The following is a 21,563-nucleotide window of genomic DNA, read 5'->3' as shown; positions in this document are numbered from 1 at the left end:
CTTAATGACCGAGTGGGAGAATGTGGTCTCTCCCAGGTAATAGTCTGACACTCCAATCACTCCATCACATTGGCTCGCACACCCCCTCTGCCCTCGCCCTGTGGGTGCCACCCTCACCTCCTCGAAGCGACTCCTGGCGATGGTGACCCACGACCGGATGGTGATGACGGAGTCCGGGTGGGAGGTGCTGAGGATCTCCTCCCCCAGGGAGCTGATGCACTCCAGCTGCAGCTGCTGGCACTGGAGGCTCTGCCTCAGATCCTGCAAGCAGAGGGGAGGGGCGCTCAGCGCCATCCAGCCAGCGGGTGGATGCAGCCTGGCACAGGCTCCTCCTCTGGGCATGGCGGGATGGGGCCTGTTTCTGTGGGAGGCTCTGCAGCCAAATGACAGATGGAATGATGGCTGGAGAGTCACAAAGAGGGGACTCTGTGATGTCAAATCCTCTAAACCTTTGTAGTGGGAGGGAAAACAATGGAAACTCAATCTTTGCTTCTTCCTGTCCCTACACACCCTTTTTTCTACCTGCAATGGGGGAAGATGTTTCTTTGCTCTCTCCATTTTGAACCAGACTACGGTTTTTTTGTAGCATTTAAGGATTATTGCTTGCCTGATTTTCATCACTGTATCCATAGAATCCTGGCAAGACTTTGATGTAAGTAAATCCGTAGAATCCTGGCAAGACTTTGATGTGAGTAAATGTATTTTCTTATTTATTAAATAGTCTGAGAGTGATTTCTTCATTAAGAGGGAAACATAAAACGGGGAGAAAATAATCCAAATCTGCCTAAAGCATCCTTGGGTTACATAATTGTTCTAGAAGGTTATGCAGCCTTGTCCCAACAGCTTCTAGAGATAAATTGTGCACGGATAGTGCTGAAATAGATGTTTGCTTTCTCAAGAGGAAGGATTATTACTGATAAATATTCCCTCCTGTTCATCCAATTCCACCCAAGGAAAAGGGGTGGGGAAGGGGCTGCCTCCCCTCCCCAAGGGCTGCCCACCTGCAGCTGGCTCTGGCACTCCTGCACAGCGGCCTCCTCTGACGGGGGGGCACCAAACTTGATGGACTTCTCCAGCTCCGTCAGGCACCCCAGGAAGGAGTTCACCAGGGCATGGAACTCCTCGGCCTGGAAGGAGCAAGAGGTTGGCATCACAGCGGGGAGACCCATCTGGGCAGGGCTGGTGCCCCCCCTCCCCAAGGAAAGGCTCCTCCAGCCCCACCCAGCCACCACGCCTGCATAGAGGAGTGGGTGTCCCAGCAAAGGCAGGGGGGCATTGGGGGAAGGTAGAGAAGCAACAGGGGAGCCATTGGGAGCAGCCAGAAGCGTTCAGGTTGCTTTCCTTCCCAGCACTTCCCCCAAAGATCCTGGGGTGGCTTCCCAGGCCCGACCAGGGGGAGGACCCTGATGCTGTGGCTTCTCCAGTACCCCTCCCTCAGTGGCTCCTTCCAAGCGCTTTCCATCCTGAGGGTCCTGAGCACCAATTCTCCCACAAAACCAACGTCCACTTCATTCTCAACTGTAGCTTTGTTTTTCTCAAATTTCTGTGTTTCTGCTTTGTTTTGTCAACGAAAAAGCTTCACCACCATGCAAGTGCTTACCAGCCTCTGAGACTCTGAGGATCCTGGCCCTCCCTGAGCTTCGATCCTGGCTGGTCTGAACCAGAGGCCGGCCAGAGAGCGATGGGGCTACTTGGGCAAGACGGAGCCCCAGGGAGGCAGAGACCTCACCTTGCCCAGAATCCTTTGCCAGGTCCCACACACCAAGCGTTCCTTCCCTCCCTGCTCTTGAAAGGCGGCTAAGCAAGAGCAGCTGAGAGCCAACAGCCCACACCCTGCAGAGTAAGGGGGCCTAGGCAGCCTGCTCCTGAACAACCCAGCCCCCGCCAAGCAGCCTGGGCCTGAGAGGAGAGACAGCAACCCAGGATCCCCTTTGCCCATCTCCTGCCCGCCTGCCATGGCTTCCTGGCTCACCAGAGCCCTCCTCCTCCTCCTCCCCAGCTCGCCCCACTTGCCTGCCGCAGGGCAGCCTCCAGCCGATCCTGCTTGGAGACAGAGAGTTGGCAGACGGTCTCCCAGCGGTGGCTGAGCTCTTCCACTTGGCTCTGGAGCCACTGGGAGTCTCCGGCGCCACCGCTGCTGCCGCGCATCAGATCCCGCAGGGAGCGCCTCAGCGCCTTGATGCAACTGGCTCTCTGGCCCAGCTCCTTCTGGAAGACCTGCGGAGGGAGCGTGGGGCAGGCACATCCAGCGGCTGCTCCTGGACACTGCAGGCCCACCACCCCACCAAGGGGTCTAGGCATGCCTGTGCCCCCAGCCCAAAGTGGAGCGACTCCGCTGCAGACCCCCCACAGACCTTGTGCTTGTCCATGAGGGCACTGACCAGGTCCCTGTCCCCACCCACGGGGGTCTCCTCGGCCAGCTGGGGCTCAGCCCGGTACAGCCAGTCCATGAGGGTCTGCAGGGCATCTGTGAAGCGGCCTGAGAAGAGCAGACCTTCCTCCAGCTTGCGCTGCCTGGAAAAGAGAAAGGCGGCCCAAGGTCAAGGGGCCAGCAGATTCTGGCCAGTGGGAAGGGGGTGGGTGAGGGGGAGCCTCCCCCCCCCCGCTTTCCATGCAGACGGCCTCAGGTTCCATTTCCAATGGGAGCAGCTCCATGTGGGGCTTGGAGAGACCCCGCCCTCAAAACCGGGAGAGGTATGGCTGCCTGCCAGCGCCAACGATACTAAGCAAGATGAACCAGTAATGGGAGGTTTGAGCAGCAGCCAAATCACAAACGCATGATTGCGGGAGATTCATAAAAAGGGGACTATATGAAGTCATAGCCTCTAAAGTTTGTGGTGGGAGAGAGAACAACAGAGACTGTAATCTCCCTGTCACAGCTCACTCTTCTTCTTACCTGCGATGGGACAGGATATCAGTAAGCTCTCCACCAGACAAAGAACACCATTTGGAATTGGACTGTTAAGGATTATTGCCTGCCTGATTTTCATCACTGTAAGCGTTGAACCCTGGCAAGACTTTTGATGTGAGTAAAGCTTGTGTTTTCTTGTTTATTAAACTGTGTGAAAGTGATTTCTTTGTTTAGAGGGAAACATAAAACAAGGAGAAGATAATCCAAGTCTGCCTAAAGCATCCTTGGCCATCATAATTGTCTGGCCCAAAGCCCCACCTCCACCCCCAAATGCACACCCACCTCTCAGCCGCCCGGCCACAGATGGCCTCCCACTGGCCTCTCAGCTCCCCCAGCATCTCCTCCAGGGTTTGGGTGTCGTCAGGCAGCAGGGCCTTCTCCCGGAGAAGGCGCCCACTCCGCAAGGTGGCCTCATAGACCGGGCGCTTGGCACGCAGCCCCTTCTGGAACTCCTGCAGGGGGGGCAAGAGAGGGCAAAGGGCCCAGTCAGGAGAGCAGGGAGGGACACAGAGCACACCCCTCCTCAAAAAAGAGCCCTTGTTGCTCCTTGAAATGCCAATGGGAAGGTAACTCCTTGACCAGGAGAGTAGATATGGCTTCACGAGTGCACTCCTGCGAGGTGGGCCGCAACTGCTCCCAAGGACAGCTGGGGCCAAGGTGGGGTTTGACATGAGTCCGGCCAGGCTCCCTTCCCGCTCCTGACTAGGCCTGGGCAATGTAACCCTATATCGCCCAGGACAGGTCTGAGGGGCAGACCGAGATGGTGGCTTCACTCAGTGGTATATCTTGGATGATTCCTTCCAGTGGCTGCTGGTGGCAGAGGGACTCAGGAGTGGCAGCAGTTTCACCAGCCATTATAGTGCTGAGTGAAGCCGCCATTCCACTCTGCCCTCATCCTGGCAGAAGGAGAAACAGGCTGCACCCGGGAGGCGCCAATATAGCTTGTTCCTCCCTCTGCTTCTTTAAGCAGCTTGGCGGAGGAGCACATGGCTGCCCTTGTCTCAGCCAGGCAGTTTTAAGGAGCCTCCAAACTGCCAATGGCTTGCATTAGCTGGCGGCCGGGTGGGGGCTCCATAATCCTGCTCTGCTGAGAGGCGCATGGTTGCTGCTCCTATCAGCTGAGCAGTTAACGGAGTCCCCAGCCCATCACTGTATTGTGTGAGCCAGCAGTGGGGTGGGGCCTCCATAAAACTCCTCCTGCCCCTCAGCTGAGGGAGCCCCAATGCTTTTCCAGCTCACTTGCAAACCAGAGAAGCATCAGAGCTCCCTTAGCTGGCAGGCGGGAAGCTTCCTGCTCCCCAGCTGAGCAGCCCCGATCCGTCTGCTGCTCGTGTGCAAGCCAAAGAAGCATTGGGGGCCCCCTTAGCTGGGGGCAGAGCTGCTTCCTCCCTGGCGTGGTGAGGACCCCAATGCCCCACAGTGCTGTGGTAGGAAGCAGAGTTTTGAACAACGCAATGTATCGCCAGGTCACAATGTTTGAAAACCTGACATCGCCCAGCCCTCCTCCCGACATGAGCCCAGGATGCCGGGCAAGGTGAACCACCTGCCTGACCCAGCAGGCAATTATTGCGCCCTTGGTGTGGGGCAGCCATGATGCACAACGGCCACCCTGACCTAAATTTTGTAGCCAATAAGGGAGAGACAATGAGCGTCTGGCTGGGCAGCGAAGGAGAGGGCAGCCCAACACCCGGGGAATCAAGCAGAGGTGGGGGGGGGGCTACCTGTCAGGAAGGCTTTACAAGCAGCGATATGTGTGCAACTCTAAAGTGAGCCAAAAAGTCACAAAAGGGGGCAGAAGGGGCAGAACAGGGTGTTTGCAGGCTTTTCCAATCATATTGAAAAATGGGCGTTCCAAAGATATGAGATTTCATGCAAGTTCACAATGAGCCGGAATGCAACCCCTGCACAGACGGGGAGCTGCCAGTAGTTGTGGACTAGATGACCCTTAGGGGTCCCTCCCAACTCTGTGGTCAGGAGGATCCAGAGAGGCCTCCAAGGGACACTCACACGCACACACGCCGCGCTCACCTTGTGTTCCTCCAGGAGGCTCTTGATCTCTTCCTGGCTCACAGCAGCATTCCTGGTCCCCTCAAGGTCAGGCTCCACCTCATCCAGCCAGTCCAGGAGCAGCTGCCAAGACTCACTGAACTGCAGGCCGGGGGGGGGGAAGGGGGCTGCGGTCAAGTCCCCCTCATGCACCCCCCCAGAAGCCCACCCTCCCACCCGCCTGCATCTCAGCAGCGCCAGGGCTGGGGCTTTTCCCCATGAGCCCACAACCGCCCCCCCACGAGACAGGAGGCTCCCCAAAGGGCCATTCCCCCCCCCGCCACCGCCATACCTGCTTGGTGCGCTTGCGTGCCTCCTCCAGCTGGCCCCCCCTCTCGCCCACATGCTGCGCCACCTTGGCCAGCCGCTCCTTGGCGGTCAGCACCAGGCTGTGGATGAGGCCGCAGTCCTGCTTCCGGCTGAAGCCCTTCATGCGCATGGCAACCGCCTCCAGGCCGGCCAGCTTCTCGCTCTGCGCCTGGGTCTCCTTGGCCAGGGCCTGCGCGGGGGAGGGGGGAAGTGGGGCAGCTGAGCACAGGAGAGGGTGCAGGCGCCTCCCACCCGGACTGCCCACCACAGGGTCTCAGGCCACGGCAGGTGGGCAGCTCACCTTCTGCTCCTGGATCTGGCTGGTGACCGTTTCCAGGACGTAGCTGGGTGGGGGCAGCCCTGCCAGGTCCTCCTCCGTCCTCCCCACCCACTGCAGGAGCTCCTGGGCTGTGGAGTGAAACTCGGTGCTGACCGTCAGCCCTTCGCTCAGCTGCTCCTGGGGGCAAGGACTAGTTGCTCAAAAAAACATTCTGCAAGTTCTGCTCGACTCTATACTTTACATGGCTTTTTATGTATTGTGGCTTGCCGTTATTTATCTACCTTAGGAATGGTTTATCATAATTGTTCAGAGTTTCTGTTTAATTATTATTTGCTGCTATTTTATTATTATTATTATTAGCAATAATTGTGCCTCGGATTAACCTCATTGGCTACGATACTGCCACTGCACAAAGCTTATCATAGAATCATAGAGTTGGAAGAGACCACAAGGGCCATCGAGTCCAACCCCCTGCCAAGCAGGAAACACCATCAGAGCACTCCTGACATATGGTTGTCAAGCCTCTGCTTAAAGACTCCACCACACTCCTTGGCAGCAAATTCCACTGTCGAACAGCTCTTACTGTCAGGAAGTTCTTCCTAATGTTTAGGTGGAATCTTCTTTCTTGTAGTTTGGAACCATTGCTCCATGTCCGCTTATTTGCTGCTATTTTGAGAGTGAATGTAATTGTGTTCTAATGGATCGCTGAATGTTACTTTATTTGATGCACGCTGTTTAGTTTAGAGCCACATTTTTTATTATGACTTTCTTTCACTGGATCTGATTGTTACAGGACATGTGATCTTTGTTGCATATTTTGTTGTTTTTTTCCTGCTGGTAAACTGCCTCGGGTGTAGCAATGTTTTATTTATTAAATTTCTATACCCCCCCCCAACTGAGGATCACAAGGCAGTTTGCAATACAAAAACACAAAAATGCAGACCACAAACAAAAAAACACCCCTCCCCCAGTTTAAAAGGCCATAGACTGTTCAATTAGACACAGCAGTTCTCAACCGGTGGGTCCCCAGATGTTGTTGGACTACAACTCCCATCATCCCCGAGCTCTGGCCTTGCTAGCTAGAGGTGATGGGAGTTGTAGTTCAACAACATCTGGGGACCCACAGCTGGAGAAAGGCTGAATTAGAGAAAGGCCTGGGCAAAGAGGAATGTTTTTGCCTGGCACCTCAAGACAGGCAATGAAGGTGCCAGGCGAGCCCCCTGGGAGAGCATCCCACAAGTGGGGGGCCACTGCCGAAAAGCCCCCTTCTCGTGTTGCCACCCTCCAGACCTCAAGCAGAGGAACACACAAAGGGTCTCCAATGATGACTGCAGGATCAGGATTGATTCATGTGGGAAGAGGTGTTCCTTGAGGAACTGCGGTCTTTAGCCACTTAAAGCTTTAGAGCTCAAAATCAGCAAACTGAATTTGGTCCAATTTGAAAGGCAACATACAAATTAAAAGAGGATTGCAACGAAATCCAGGAGCCGACCAGCCCTGGGCCTCATCCCAGCGCCACTCACCTTCCGCTCCTGCACCAGGCTGGCAACGCTGGCCCACTTCTGCTCTAGGATGCTCAGGCTGTGCTCCATGCTGGAAGCCCGTGGGGGGTGGCTGGTGGCCAGCAGGCGCTGGAGCTGCTCCCGGACGCTGTGGTATGTCTGCTGCTTGGACTCCATCTCTCGGCACAACTCCTGCCAGAAGGGAAGGGCAGATGTGAGGGGCTGGGTGTGGGGGGCATGTGTGGGGGGGTGAGAATCTGCGGTGGCTCCTTTGCCTTCCTTCTGTCTTGGTGATTCAGGTGAAGCAGGAATAAAGAAACAGAAGGAGCTGTCAAGTCTGGGTGGGGGATAAAAGGCCTTGCAAAGAGCTGGATGGATCAGCAATCTGACTTTGCAAGAGGTATGAGGGTCCCCTAACACACACAGCCCATGTAGACGCCAACTTTTGTATTTTGAACCTAATAAGTTTTCTTATGCTGCCTGCATTGAAATGTAAGTAAACCTTTTTTGTCTATCTTACTAAAACATGTAATTCATTCTCTGCAACGGGGGTTAGGAGGAAGGACAGAGCAGGAGGCCACAAGGAAAAGGGATAGAAAGGTGCAACTGCCTTGTTCCTGTGAAATATATGTGTTTTACTCTGCTAAATAGGCTTTGCAGGCCACTTCCTCTTTGTAGTTCTCCCACACACCTGTAATAGGAGGTTTAGATTGTAATATACAGATTTAACTCTCAATCCATCTCCTACATAATGTTTGATGTTGGGTTGTGTTTTTATATATGGCTGGGGAAACCCAGTCAGATAGGCGGAATATAAATAGATAGTAGTATTAGTATTACAGAAGGGACTCACCAGATGTGCTGCCAGCTTCTCCTTGGTGGTCTCTGGGTGATCCCAGCCAGGCTTGGAGAAAAAGAGCTGGAGCTCCACATGTTCCAGCCACCGGAGCAGCTCTGTGATCTCCAAGGTCAGATCCTGCACCTGCAGGCGGAAGAAGCCCTGAGCAAGCCAAGCTGAGCCCCTCAGAGGGTGGTTCTCCCTCCACAGAGCCTGAGACTTCCTTATTGGAGGAAGAGTCCAAACCCCACGAGGTGGCCCTTTGGAAAGGCAGAGACCCAACAGGCCAGGGATGGGGAGACGGGGGGAGGGGTTCCTTTCCCCTGCGTCTCCCTTAGTGGATTTGGGATGACACCCCCCAAAAAAAATCTGCAGAGGGTAGGGCAAGACAAAGACAGAGATAAACCACCACATTTCTCCCCCAAAGCCCCTGTTCCTGGAGGGCGGGTGCAAAGAGAGCCCTGGGCCTGACCAGAGGGGCTGCATCCTGCCCCCTGCCCTGTGGAACTACCTGGCTGAGGTTGTTCTCCAACTCCAGCTGCCGACTCTCCATCTCGCCTAGGAGGAAGTCCCAGCGCTGGCCCAGCTGCTGAAGGCTGCCTTGGAGCCCCTCCACCGAGTCCCCTGCCCCAGAGAGCACCAGGGCCTCCCCGGCCTCCCTCACAGACTGGACGGTCCGGGTGCGAGAGACGACATCGTTCCGCAGCACCTGCCCCGGGTGAAGAAGGCCGGCTCAGTGGGCTTTGCCCGGGAAGGTGCCAGGGACCCTGGCCCCTCCCTCGCTTCCTCTGCCCCCCTCCTGACCTTGTGCTTTGCCAGCTCAATCTCACAGTTCTGCAGGTCCAGGCTGAGGGCGGTGGGGGCCTCCAGCTGCTCTGTGGTGTGAAGGAGCCACTGCAGGAGCTCCTCCAGCTGGTTCTGGAACTGACCCAGACCCAGGAGGGCGGCTTCCAGGCGATGCTGAGGAGGAGACGAGAGAGGGGCAGGCCAGCCTCCGTCAGGGGCAGAGGCTGGCCTGGGCTTGGCATAGGGTGCCCTTGGTCAGGAGCAGAGGGGAAAGAGCCACAGGTGGTTGAGGAAGACAGCCAAGCTGCACACCAGAGAGAAAGGAAAGCCGCCCCCCCCCACTGGGCCACTATTCCATTTCTCAGACCCAGACCCAGACCTGAGCAAGCAAAGGGGCAACTCCACCCACCAGCCGCAGGAGGCTTCTCTCCTGGAATGCTCTCTCGGCCCCTGGTGAAACCCCCAAAGGTCAGGGGCAGCCTAGTCCAGCCTTCCCACTGGCCACCTGTCATCCTCACCTGCCGCTTCACCAGTTCCTCCTCCAGCCAGTTCCAGCGGTCGCGGAAGCTGCACAGAGCCCTGGGGGCCCCCTTGATGTTGGCCCCCCGGGGGCTCCCTGGGTGCCGCAGGCTTTCCACATCCACCTTGACCTGGTATAGCTCTCGCTTGAAATCCTGGGGGGGGGGGCAGAGCAATTTATTTATTTTTGCTCTCCTCCAGAGATCAATCTCCATTTTGAACTGGACTATGGATATTTGTAACACTTAAGGGTTATTGCCTGCCTGATTTCCATCACTGAAACTGATGAACCCTGGCAAGACGTTGATGTGAGTAAACATTGTATTTTCCTGTTTACTTAACAGTCTGAGACTGGTTTCTTTGTTAAGAGGGGAGCGTAAAACAGGGAGATGATAATCCAAGTCTGCCTAAAGCATCTTTGGATATAATAATTGTTCTAGAAGGTGAGGCAGCCTTGTCGCAACAGCTTCTAGAGATAAGTTGCACATGGAAGGTGATTAAGAATGCAGCTGAAATAGAGATTTGCATTTTCACGCAAGAAGAGGAAGGTTAATGAATAAATAATATATCCTCTCCTACTCATCTCCATCCATTCAAGAGAACCATCCCAGGTGGTCCCTTGGCACCTGCCCAGCACACCTTTTGCAGCAGCATCAGGTGGGAAAGAGATGATTGGTCCAGGTCTCCACAGTGGCCAGGGAGGCATTTTCCTTCTAGTCCTAAATCACTCTCTGGTTAAAAGGGGGAGCTCTTGGAGTGCAGGGAGGGGTCCACTGCCTGCCCCACTGTACACCCGGCCCATAGCTACAACCAAGGAGTCCAGAGCACACAGCCCACCCCTCCACTTCTGAGCATCCTCCCTTACCTTGAGCTCTGAAAGCTGCTGCTTGACAAGGTCCAGGTCCCCCCCGACCAGAAACTCCTCTGCAATCTTCAACTCAGCCGCCTCCAGACATCTCAGGAGCCTCTAGGGAAGTGCGGAAAGGGGGGGGGGGGGTTCCCAAAGAGGAATAAGGTCTGGCAGCCACAGCAGAAGCAGCAGTGTGTGTGTGAAAGTGCTCTGGGGCCAAGCAGAAGCCCCTCTGTGGGTGGCAGCGCAATGACTGAGTCACCCCCAGGACACCTGCCTGGGCCAGGAGGGGTGTGAGCTGCTGCCTGCCAGAGACTGACTCTGGCTCAGTCTGTGGGAACAGCCCAGCCAGGGAGCCTGTTGAGCTGACTCTTGGCCAGGGGAGAAGCTTATGCCACAAAGCCTTTGCCACAAAGGAGTTATTTCAAAGACCAGCGGGGGGGGAGCAAAGGAAGGGGGCCAGGAATACTCTCCAGCTCACCCTATAAGGACCAATAGCCACAGGTTCCTCCCCATCCACCTCATGAAGGCGGTGGGTATTTTTGTCCCGGGGGTCCGCCGCATGGCCTGTGCCCATGTAAGAGACCCTCCTCACCTCCATGGTCTGCTGGTAGTTGAGCGAGGTCTGCAGCTGCTCCTCCAGGCGGGTCTGGCGTTCGCCCCACACCTTGCTCAGGCTGTTCCAAGAAGAGTAGAGCTGCAGAGAGAGGAGCGAGAGAAATAGGGGGGGGGGGTTAAGCTGCAGGGTTTTGGGAGCCAGCCCCCGTAGGGTCATTCACATTTGGTGGGCCAACATCACACAGGGACCCCGTGCCAGGCTGGCACCCTGTGCCCAAATGCATCCCATAAAGTGCACCCATTTGTGCTTGTGTCCTCTGTATTTGCACCCCCCCCTCATCCCCTGGGATTTGGTACAGAGGCAGCTGTAGATTTTACAGCCAAATGACAAATGCATGTTTTGGTAGACAAGCACAGGGCAGGTACACAGAGAGTTCTTAAACTTCCTAGAGAGGACCCTCTGTGTGTGACGGGTTCTTTTGCCTCCTTTGGGTGGGAATTCTGTAACAAAGGAGTTAATTCCTTGCACTTCCTTCCACCTTTGAGGAGACTTTCCCTCTCTCTGCTAAGCAGACCTGTGTCTGGGAGCTCCAGACACCAAACTGTGAGACTATCAACTTTCTTTTACAGGCAGTTCCTCATTTACATGGGGGCTACGTTCCAAGGCACCACGTGCTTACATGTAATTGCATATAAATGGAACACCCATCAGAACACCCATTGAAAAAGCCTGAAAACACCCCATTCCACCCCATTCTGCCCCTTTTTGTGACATTTTTTGCGATGTTTGAGGATCGCTTTTGCGTTCAGCACAATGCACGTATGTGTGGTCATGTCCATATTTGTGTAAATGGGGAGTTGCCTGTATTGTAACTTAAAAAGGATTTTTTTGCATACTACTTTGCTGTATTTGCTGCCTGCATTGAAATGTAAGTAAAAAATAATAATTCTGTTTAGCTTACTAAAAAGTTGTGGTTCATAATGTGCAATGGGGTTGAGGGGGGAAGGACTGCAGACCACCAATAAAAGGGGATTCCTAATTCCTAAGTTTTAGTAAGCTGTAAAATATATAACTGTTTTTACTTTGCTAAAAAAGCTTCACAGCCCGCCAACCTTTCGTATTTCTCCCACACATGTGGGATAGGAGATTTAAATTCTAATCTACAGATTTAATCCTCAATCCATCTCTTACAGTGGCCACCACATGTCCAGCTCAGCTTTGCTCTCTCATCCATCCAGGCTGCTCTTGGCAGCCCTTCTAGGGTGCACAGGGTCAGTTCTTGCTGGGGGGAAGCTGCCAGTCAGTGCACGCAACACAGAGGGAAATGGACCGGTGGGCAGACTCAGGAGGAGGAAGCTTCCTATGTGCCTAGGCCAACCATGGGGCAATGGGGCTGCCCCCTTGGCAAATGGCCCACACTGCCCGTACCCTGTGGGGTTTCCCTGCCTTAGATGGGTCCCTCCCCAGCTCACATCATCTAGGCTCTTGGTGACGTCCGGTTTGTCCAGATCTCCACAGGATGACATCAGCTCCATGCCTAGGACGCCCAGGGAGTCCAGCTCGCTCTGCAGGGAGTCGATCTCTTCTCGCAGGGCCTGGAGGGAGAAGGGGTGATGGGGTCAAGGTCCCGCCTCTGAAACCAGCCCCAGGAGGCCTCCTCACACACAGAAGCTGCAGCACGGCAAAAGCTGAATCACTGCCGGCGGGAGCTGGGAGCCGGACACAGGGCAAAGCCAAGGGGGCCGGTGGGCGGGGGCCATGGCAACACCTCCCCTGCCTGCAGTTCCCAGGATCCCTCTGGGAGAAGGAGCCTGGTGGGGGCTGATGCAGGAGATGGTTGCTGAGCAATGTCCTGGTACCTGCATGGCCCCAAGCCTGGCCTGGATGGCCTTGGGGTCCGAGGCAGCCTCCTCCGGCTCCAGCACCACCTGCTGGATGTCTCCCAGGGTGGCGGCCAGGTCCGAGAGGCCCTGCCAGAAGCGCTCGGCCAGCACCAGCAGGCCCTGCAGCCAGTTCTCCCGCTCTTCGCTCTGCTCCCAAAGCGCCTTCCACTGGCTCAGCAGCTGCTCCACACGCTCCTGGATCCCTGTCCGCAGGAAGGGGGGAAGGCCAAAAGAGAGGGCTCCTGGAAACCGGCCTCCCCCACCCCAAACAGGAGAGGGACTCATGCCCTCTAGACCCCCAGGGATCCTGCTTTGCTCAGGGCAATGGCCTCTAAATGTGAGCTCTGGGGAGCAGGAAGGAGGAGACCCAGAGGCTCTGGCCAGCCCCACAGCGGGGCCAGCTGCTTGGAAAAGGGGTTTCTGCGTCTGGCGCTGGGGAAGGGGCCCTGCCTACCTCTGTTTCCGCTCGCCTGCATGGTGGCCAGCAGCTCAGCCCCCTGCCCGCGGAGGGTCTCCAGAGCCACTCCCAGCTTCTCCAGCTCCGCCAGCCGGAGGCCGTTCTCCCGGATCTGCTCCCGGAGCCAGGCGGAGTCTCCCCGCACTGCAGGGGGGTCCCTGGTGCGGCTCTGCAGCCTCTCCAAGCTCTCCACCATCAGCTCCATGCGCTCCGACAGCTGCAAGCAGGGGCACAGCAGAGGGTTGGCCCAGCCCCACAGGCAGCCGGCTGGCCTCCCACTGACCCACCCAGAGTGGGTACTGGGCCCCCAAGTCTGGGCCGCGCACAGCTGGAAGGAAGCCGACAGCATCCGAGGCTCTGGGAAAACCAAGGCACATGAGTGGGATAGCCCTGCAGCAGTTGGAGCCTGGCAGCACCTTCAGCCCCAGAGCGCCTGTGGGTCTCCATGGGGGGTCAAGAGAAGGCCTGTGGCCCTTATGGCTGAAAATGGGTCCACCCTAGTGTCCCAACGGGAGCCATAGCATTGGCCTGGCTGCAGCAGCCCCAGCCAGCCTCTCCGGGCCTCATCCAGCCCAGACGCTGGTTGATGGCATCTTCTTGCCATGAAGAGATGCCAGGCCTGGATCCCCCGTGGGAGGGGGGGGGGCCTCCAAGCACACCATGCAGGCAGAGGAAGGAGGTGAAGCCATCCAAGTCATCTCACGGTTTGCCGCCCAGATAACTCACCTGTCCGTTTACACTGGACTGAGATTGTGCCTAGTACATCTCGCCCCATGGATTTGTTAGCTTAGGGGAAAACCCTTTGTATCTGCATTGCTTCAGAAATATAATGTGACCTAAGCCGGCCGGGGGGAGGAGAGGGGAGGGTGTCAGACTGGGACAGAGCAGGGTTCGAATCCTGCCGCCTGGCCACAAAGCTGACTGGGTGGCCTTGGTTGAGTCTAGTTTGGTTTCAGCTTGTGGGGTTAAAATGAAGAGGAGAACCATGTGCCCCACGGTGGACCCCTTGGGATGGAAAGCCAACAAACAAACGAAAAGCTTTCATAACTCAGCTTCCTGGGTTTGGGTGCTCACTTGGCCGAAGCCGGACGTTGCTGCTGTGTGAGGCCAGAGGTGCCGGCCTGTCGGGGCAGCAGGGAAGTGGCTGGCCCAGGTCTGTTCCCACCCCCCACCGCTGCCATGCCTGTGCTAGGATATAGTTCCGTTCCACCTTTAGAACAGGCATGTGGAGTTGTTGTATGTCACATGTCTGTTTACTTCCAGCATAGTTTGCTGGGCACTTCCGTTGTATCTATATATGCTTTTCCCTCTGCTGTTTGCTTGGACACGAAGGAAAGCAGACATGTTTTCCCTTTGTCCTGATGCTGAATAAGCGCTTGTAAATATGCTTAGATATGCCTCTGACCGCTACTTCTGTTGCAAAGAGTTCTTATCTCTGCTGGCTTGTATGCTCAGTATCTAAAGGTCTCTGAGGCTTGAGTCGCAGTTTTGATGCTGTTCCGAGAACCGGAGTTTGCCCGGCTGCCAGCCGGCGGGCTGGAGCCAGCTGGGGGCCTGCCAATTGCCCCCGTCTCCCAGGACACATCCTAACAGCCTGCTGCCCCAGAGACCATCCGGCTGCTCACCTGGCTGTATCGCGGGATGGCCTCCTCCAGCACAGCCGCTGCCTGTCGAACCCTGTCCCGGATGCTTCCGTACTGCTCCTCGGCTGCCTGCCAGCCCTGCTGGAAGGGGGCAGCCTCCTGTGGACTGAGCTCAGCCAGCTGCCCCGACAGCCGTTGCAGCTTGGACATCAGGGGCTTGTGCTCTGCAATGGCCTCTCGGAGACCCTGTGCCAGGCCGGGAGAGAGAAGCGGTGAGGACAGAGGACCCTCAGCCTCCCCTGGCACCCTCAGCCCCCCCTCCAGTCTCCCTCGACCCCCCCCTCCCCGCTCACCTGCAGCAGCTCCTGGTGCTCCCGGAAGGCCTCACAGCTGATGCCGTCGGGGGAGAACTGGCCCACTGCCCGCTGCGTCTCCTCCAGCCACGGGCACAGCTCCTCACGGGCTTCAGCAAACTGCGCCAGCAGAGACTGGGCACGCTCCAGGCGCAGGGGGCAGGCCAGGTTCTGGCGCAGGAGGTGCTCCGAGCGCTCCTGCAGGGGCTGGACTGAGGGCTGTGGGGCACACGAGGCATCAAGGGGGGTCAGACTGGAGGACAGGGAGGGCACCCCCACCTGAGGCATGGCCAGTCTTTCTCAGATCAGGCTCTGCAGTTCTGTTGATGGGAAGGGGAAGGAAAAAAGGCCCCCACATTGTCTCCACCCACCCGACCCAGGCCTCTTAGCCAGCCTTCTGTTTTTAAGCAAAAGGGCAAGTATCAAAAATCTTTGGATTTTAGGTGCTCTAAAAAGGTGCTCTGCAGACAAACTGGAACCGGCTCCCAACTTGCCTCCCTTAATGGAGTGGCATTGGAAGGCAAGCCAAAGGGTTAGAGCCCCTCCACCCAGTGGCTGAAAGGGGTATTGCAAGTCAAGAGAGCCTCCCCCTCCCCACCCCACTGGCCTCACCTGGAGCTGCTGTTGCACTTCTGGGGGGCAGAGGCTGAGCAGTGGGTCAGCGATGGCCACCAGCCGTTCCACGAGGCCGTGGTGGTGCAAGATCTCCGCCGACAGGAGCTGGGAGGTGGGGAGAGGCATCATCAAGACTGGGCCTCGCGTTTTGCCAGGGCAGGGTTGCCCCCAGAGTGGCCCTGGGGAGAGCAGGGGGGTCCTTGGCCCCTGGCAGAGCTCCTGTGTGCAGGGCAGGCCTCTCCCTCCCCCTGGACGCCACCCCCATCGGAGGTGCCCTGCCTGGCCACTGATGGTGAGACACCTTCTTCTTCTTTGGTGACCCCTCGTAACTGAGTAAGATTGTCTTCCATTAACATGGGCTTAACAGTGAGTCCGTAAGAGACTATGGAGGCAATTCTGGATCCACACATCCTTCCACAGTGGGAGTTGATCACGGTGTGGATTTGCCAAGTGTGCCTTCCTCTTAGCACGTTTCTCCCTCACGTCCTGAGTTTGAGTGCCTTCAAAGTCCATGAAACCTTTGGTAAAGGCTGTTCTCCAACTGGAGCACTCGCAGGCCAGTGTTTCCCAGTTGTCGGTGTTTGTACTACATTTTTTTATATTTGCCTTGAGACAGCCTTTAAACCTCTTTTGTTGAGACACCAAGCCCTGAGTGGCTGCCGCACGGGGGCGGAGGGCTTAGCTGTTAGACCCCTCCCCACCCCCTATAGTCAGCTGGGGGCCACAGGGAGGAAGGGAGAGTCAATGGGGAGAAGGAGGAGGAGCCCAGTCCCTCCAGTGCTCCACTGGCCTGCTCAGCTCCCAAGACCAGAGGCATTGTGGCAACACCCTAGGTGCTGGCCTCGTGGAGAGGCACCTAAAGGTGCCCCTGCAGGACTGGGCTGCCCCCGGGCAGGGATCCACCTGCTGCTCCGAGCCAACCCTCCCTCCCTCTCCCCAAACACCCACCTTCAGATCAGCCAGCTGCTGCTGGATGGCCTCCGCTTCCAGGTGCACCTGGCCCAGCTCCTCCAGGTGTGTGCTCAGGTGGGACACCTTGTCCATCTCGGAGCCCAGCACCTGCTCAAACTGAGACAGAAGAGAGGGCCTTCGGGATGAGGGCGCAGACAGACCACTCTGGGCAGGGACAGAGGGCAAGAAGACTCAAGGTGGTTCCCTTCTCTGCCCACAGTGGGGGAGGGGGGGTTACAGCCTAGAAGTTGCCGGGTGAGACGTGTCCTTCTTCTCTTCCAGAAGTTCTCCTCCTCCTCCAAGGGAGATCTGGCAGCTCAGCAGCAGAGAGTGAGGAGGCAAGTCTGGTGTCCCCTGGGGAAGCGCTTCTGGCCTACCCCAAATATCTTGCCTTAGGGCAACAGGCCCTCTGTGTCCATGACCTCCTCACATGGCACTGCAGGGAGTTGGACAGGATGAGCCTTGGGGTCAACTCTGCAGTTCTACGACTCCTTCCCTGAAGTGCCCATTACCTTCTCTCTGTCTGCAGCACTGAGCTGGCGGGTCCCGTCATCGTCACCCCCTGGCTGGCCCCCCTGCGGCGCCAGCTCCTTCTCCAAGCGCTCCAGCCACAGGGCCAGATCCTCCTCGGTGGGGCCCAGCCGGCAGGAGGCCTCCAGGGTCTGCTCCAGGCGGTGCAGGATGGCAGCGCTGCTCTGGCCCACGAGGAGGAACCTCATCCGCAGGGAGTCCATCTTCTCCTGGGCCAGATGGGCTTCCTCTCCTGGGGGAGGACAGCAGCACAAGCTCATTCCCAGGAGCTGCACCCCCCCACCCAGCCCCAAGACCCCCCGGAGAACCCAGGGCCCATTTCCAGGAACCTAATCCTGGAGGAGCCGAGATGCCAGAGGAGCCATTGGGGCTGCTGGAAGAAAAGCGTTTCCTGCCCCACAGCAGAGCAGCCCAAGAAGCTCCGCTGGTCTAATCTGATATCTGCCGTTTGGTGCGGCCAGACTGGTGTGACCCATACTGGGAGGAGCACTGTTTGTGGGGGGCTTTCCTTCTGATGCTGCCAGCCCTGCTCCCCCACAGGGTCATCTCTTGAGGGTGGGTGTTTCTGGGGAGCCCCAAAGTTCACTGCCGTCCCCCACTTGCCTGCCACCATCTCCAGAAGCCGCTGCCCGTGCTCCAGAGCCGGTTCCAGGTCAGCTGTCTTGGACCGGATTTCCTCACAGAGGTCCTGGAAGGAGACAGAAGCAGGCAGAATTGGTGCAAAGAGACCCCCTCCTTCACATGGAAACTCCCCCTCCAGCTGAGGCCAAGAGGCGACTGAAGCGGCTCTGCTGGTCCTGTGAGGTCTGGAGAGCCTCAGCTTCCTGGAGCACAAGTTCCTCCTGCCTGCCCCATGCCCACTGCAGTGGGGCACTTGCAAGGGGAGGGCTCAGGAACAGGGTGGGCATGAAGGGAGTGAGGAAGCCACTCTTCCAGGGGTCAAGGGGTGGGGGGCTTCTGTCCTCACCACGCCTTCCTCCACCCACCTCCAGTTTACATCTTGCTGCTGCCCGGATCCTTGCAGAAATGCTTCTGTGTCTGTTTGCAAAAGGGGAGTTTGTGGGTCTCCTTGGGACCTGGTCACAGACGTGCAGTCTGGGGGAAAGCCAAACCCCACTGCTCTGACACAGACTGGCCTCCTTTTTGGATGATATAAATCTCCTCTCCAGACTCCTCATTGTGGCTGGGCTGTATAGACTCACCTTAAAACCTTGGTCACAAGCAATGGCTTCTCTGTAATTTGTTTTTTATATTGAATATGCTCTGTATATGGTTTGCGTAAACAGCCTCGGCCCAGTATACCTGAAGGAGCGTCTCCACCCCCATCATCCAGCCCGGACACTGAGGTCCAGTGCTGAGGGCCTTCTGGCAGTTCCCTCCCTGCGAGAAGTGAGGTTACAGGGAACCAGGCAGAGGGCCTTCTCGGTGGTGGTGTCCGCCCTGTGGAACGCCCTCCCATCAGATGTCAAGGAAATAAACAACTGACTTTTAGAAGATACCTGAAGGCAGCCCTGTTTAGGGAAGTTTTTAAGGATTGATGTTTTATCACTTTATTATTATTATTATTATTATTATTATTATTATTATTATTATTATTATATTAATTGTGGGTTTGTCTGTCCATAGCTTTATGGAAAATCAAGAAAAAACCAATGAAGGAAAGACCCTGACTTGGGTCTCCTTCCCTCTTGAGGCTCCCAAGGCCACTTCCCCCTCCCAGGCCACCATACCTGGACTTGCTGAAGGGCTCCCTGCGCCTGGCTGAGGCTCCCATTGGCTCTCCACAGCTCAGCCAGCTTCCTCTCTGTGGAGGCCAGCCAGTCCTGGAAAACGTCGACAGACTCCTGGAAGGTGTGGGCTGCAGGAAGGATCCGCTCCAGGGAGCTGTGCCTGTTGGAAGAGAGAAGAGGCAGGGTGGGAAGATGCGGACGGGAACAGCCTCCAGCACCAGGCTCCCCGGACCCAGGAAGACACACAGTCCTGCGCAAAGGCTGCCTTTCGGCCACAGCAGGCAGCAAGGAGCCATTAGGACCAGCGCCATGAAAAGGCAGGTCCAGGGCTCGTGGCAAGCAGGCCTCCCCCTGCCCTTGTGGCCTGGCTGGTCTGACGGATTGAGCTGCCTCTTCCTTGTGCTTCTGGCACACAAGAAGGGAGCCATATGCCAGGGCAGGATGGGACAGTGGTGTTCCAGGAAGGCTCCACGTGGGAGGCAGAAGGTGCCAAGGACTTCTGAGACTTGGCTGAGGACAGGAAGGAAGAGCTCAGAGATGAAGCTGCTTTGGATAAGAAGTTTAACTCCAGTCCGCTTCCCAGGCAAAGCGGGGGGGGGGGGTCTGAGCACCAGGGGAGAGCCCTCCCTCACATCCACCAAGGGGCACTAGGCTTTGACTTGCAGCAAACGGTCCCCAGAGCTGCCTCATCCCTTTGCCATGCAATATCACACCCACCATCACCCATATGGGGTGCACGTGCCCCACGCCTGGCTCACAAGACTCTCACAAGCAGGAAACCCTAGAGAGCAAAACTGAGGGCATGTTTAGCCCTTAGCTGACCTCAGAAACCCCTCCTCTCCCAAAGTAGGAAATCCTTTCTGAGCCACCCCTCTGTGAAACTGGTTTAACAAGTATTGATAAGTTTCCAAGCAGAGGAGCAGATATCCTGGCATGATTGAAGCTGGTCTGTGTCAACGGATTCTGGAGTCAATGTTGGAAAACATGAACTCTGAGCAGGATCTGATTTACATCTGCAACCCATTTTGTGATGTATCTGTGGTGTTTTTTGGGGTGGTCTTTCTGTAAAGGGGAGACGAATACTTTCTGAGGTTTTAAAAGATGCTACACACCTTTGCTTCTCAACTCCCTTGCATTTGGGTGGGGGCAGAGACTCTGTTTGCAAATGGACCAATAAAGAAAAGCCAGCCTTGTGGATTTCCAGGAGAGGAAATGGCAGGTTGACCGTCTTTCTGTTGGCTCTCTGCTGACAGAAGATAATTACGTGGTGATGGATGGTAATCAGATTGAAGTTCTGGTTATCAGATCACTCTGGGATAAAGAGGGATTGAGGGAGTAACCGCAAATGCTCTGGTCAAGGCTGTTCTCTGATGTTGGTGTTTGGGGACTGAGATGGGGGCTACAATGAGTCAAGGTGAGTTGAGGAACCGACATTGTGTCCAAACGCCATGTAAGAACCCTTTATGGGTATAAGACCTGCAGCCTCTCTTTGTAAAAAAAATTTGGGGATCATCTGTTAATTTAGAGAAATTTATCTGTCTGCTGATTCTAAAATTTGCAAGAGCTGCTTTCTGTCTTTAAGAAGGGAAAGAAAATGGGTCATTAAAGTGTCTAAAGCAGAGTGAAAAGCATGATTTATGGTTGCCAATAAAGATTAAACGAACAAGTCTTTTTCTTCTTCTTTCGAAAATGAATGTTGCTGGGAAACTGAAAGTAATTCAACCATTATTTCCTCTGTGGGAAAATATTATTGTTGTGACTGTGATCTTAAGGCAAAAATTTTAAGGTCGTCGGGACTTATAAAGAGGCTGAGTTGTTAATAACATCAAATGCACCCAGTGTGGCAAATATACCTTTGGATATCCCAGTGACTGTTGGTATTGTTCAATAGTTCATAGAATCATAGGGGGCCACTAGGTGGCGCATCGGAAGATGGCTGACAATAACATCTCTCCGACCCACACGAGGTAATTTGGAGGCTATGATGGGGGTAATTAGCCTCCTTAACCCCCCCAGGATTATGGGGGGGATGGCCCTTGCCTGCTGTGCCCTATACCACCCCCGAATTTGTGGGGGTGGGGGCACTAGGCACAAAGCCCTCCTGTGGGATTTTCGGCACTCCTCGACGCCGTCCCTGATTTGCGCCGCTGGTTGCAATGATCTTTAAAAGGAACAAATTTGGACGTGATTAACTGCACATACATCAAGGAAAAAGGGGAGTAAATACTGCTGACAGAAGAGATCTCTGATAACAAGACAACAATAAAATACGAGAAGAACGTCAAGATACGGTAATGACTGGGGGGGGGGAGGAAACCTGCCTCTACCTTTTTATGTGACTTAACAAGAATCCCCCTCCCCTAATGAGTCAGAAATTAAGGACTTAAGCTGTGGATTTAAGGCTGTGTGGAGATAAACTTTTGATCCAAAGCAATGTTTCAAGATGAAGCTGGAAAGCTAAGAGTTTTGGAGTGACGCAGTCAGGAAAAAATGCCGTTCGCCATTTTGTGAGGCATTGTGGGAGCTCTTGGGTCTGGGAGGAGAAAGAGAGAAATAGAGTTGTTTACTTATCGTGAATCAACTCCTCGGTGGGACTTAAGAGCGACAAATGCCAAAATTTACGATGGAAAAAGTGATGTTATCTACGAAGGAGATATATGGAAACCATCTGGACTTAGTGGAGGAACGGGAAATCCACACAGGATTATTACACTTGCTATCGGCTTAAGGAGACTAACAGAAGAGATCGTAAAGGAGAAAGAGAAATTATACGAACAAGATATGATGTGGCAACACCAAGATAAGACTGGATAGAATTATGAACTTTGTTTGGACTGATTGGGACTGATTTGGACATTAA

The 21,563-nt window shown here is 55.5% G+C and overlaps 1 protein-coding gene across 1 annotated transcript in view; it reads right to left on the bottom strand.

The window, feature by feature from the left end:
* The window catches only part of LOC307220300 (microtubule-actin cross-linking factor 1, isoforms 6/7-like), a 39,138-nt gene that overhangs the window by 7,010 nt on the left and 10,565 nt on the right, over nt 1-21,563 (bottom strand). Inside the window, exons 3-27 of the mRNA XM_079984090.1 lie at nt 18,704-18,863; nt 17,577-17,661; nt 16,955-17,205; nt 16,440-16,559; nt 15,489-15,596; nt 14,877-15,095; nt 14,566-14,769; nt 12,938-13,157; nt 12,460-12,686; nt 12,073-12,195; nt 10,637-10,738; nt 10,057-10,158; nt 9,191-9,346; nt 8,691-8,846; nt 8,398-8,595; nt 7,902-8,030; nt 7,070-7,240; nt 5,568-5,723; nt 5,250-5,456; nt 4,940-5,059; nt 3,194-3,363; nt 2,355-2,514; nt 2,014-2,217; nt 1,002-1,127; nt 118-261 (exon numbers count right to left, since the gene is read on the bottom strand). Of these exons, the coding sequence (XP_079840216.1) occupies nt 118-261; nt 1,002-1,127; nt 2,014-2,217; nt 2,355-2,514; nt 3,194-3,363; nt 4,940-5,059; nt 5,250-5,456; nt 5,568-5,723; nt 7,070-7,240; nt 7,902-8,030; nt 8,398-8,595; nt 8,691-8,846; nt 9,191-9,346; nt 10,057-10,158; nt 10,637-10,738; nt 12,073-12,195; nt 12,460-12,686; nt 12,938-13,157; nt 14,566-14,769; nt 14,877-15,095; nt 15,489-15,596; nt 16,440-16,559; nt 16,955-17,205; nt 17,577-17,661; nt 18,704-18,863 (4,018 nt within the window). The remainder of the gene's footprint in view (nt 1-117; nt 262-1,001; nt 1,128-2,013; nt 2,218-2,354; nt 2,515-3,193; nt 3,364-4,939; nt 5,060-5,249; nt 5,457-5,567; nt 5,724-7,069; nt 7,241-7,901; nt 8,031-8,397; nt 8,596-8,690; nt 8,847-9,190; nt 9,347-10,056; nt 10,159-10,636; nt 10,739-12,072; nt 12,196-12,459; nt 12,687-12,937; nt 13,158-14,565; nt 14,770-14,876; nt 15,096-15,488; nt 15,597-16,439; nt 16,560-16,954; nt 17,206-17,576; nt 17,662-18,703; nt 18,864-21,563) is intronic.

The sequence above is a fragment of the Podarcis cretensis genome (genome assembly GCF_951804945.1).
Source record: "Podarcis cretensis genome assembly, chromosome: 7".
In the NCBI taxonomy this organism is placed as follows: domain Eukaryota; kingdom Metazoa; phylum Chordata; class Lepidosauria; order Squamata; family Lacertidae; genus Podarcis; species Podarcis cretensis.
This window is presented reverse-complemented; position numbering and strand designations above follow the sequence as displayed.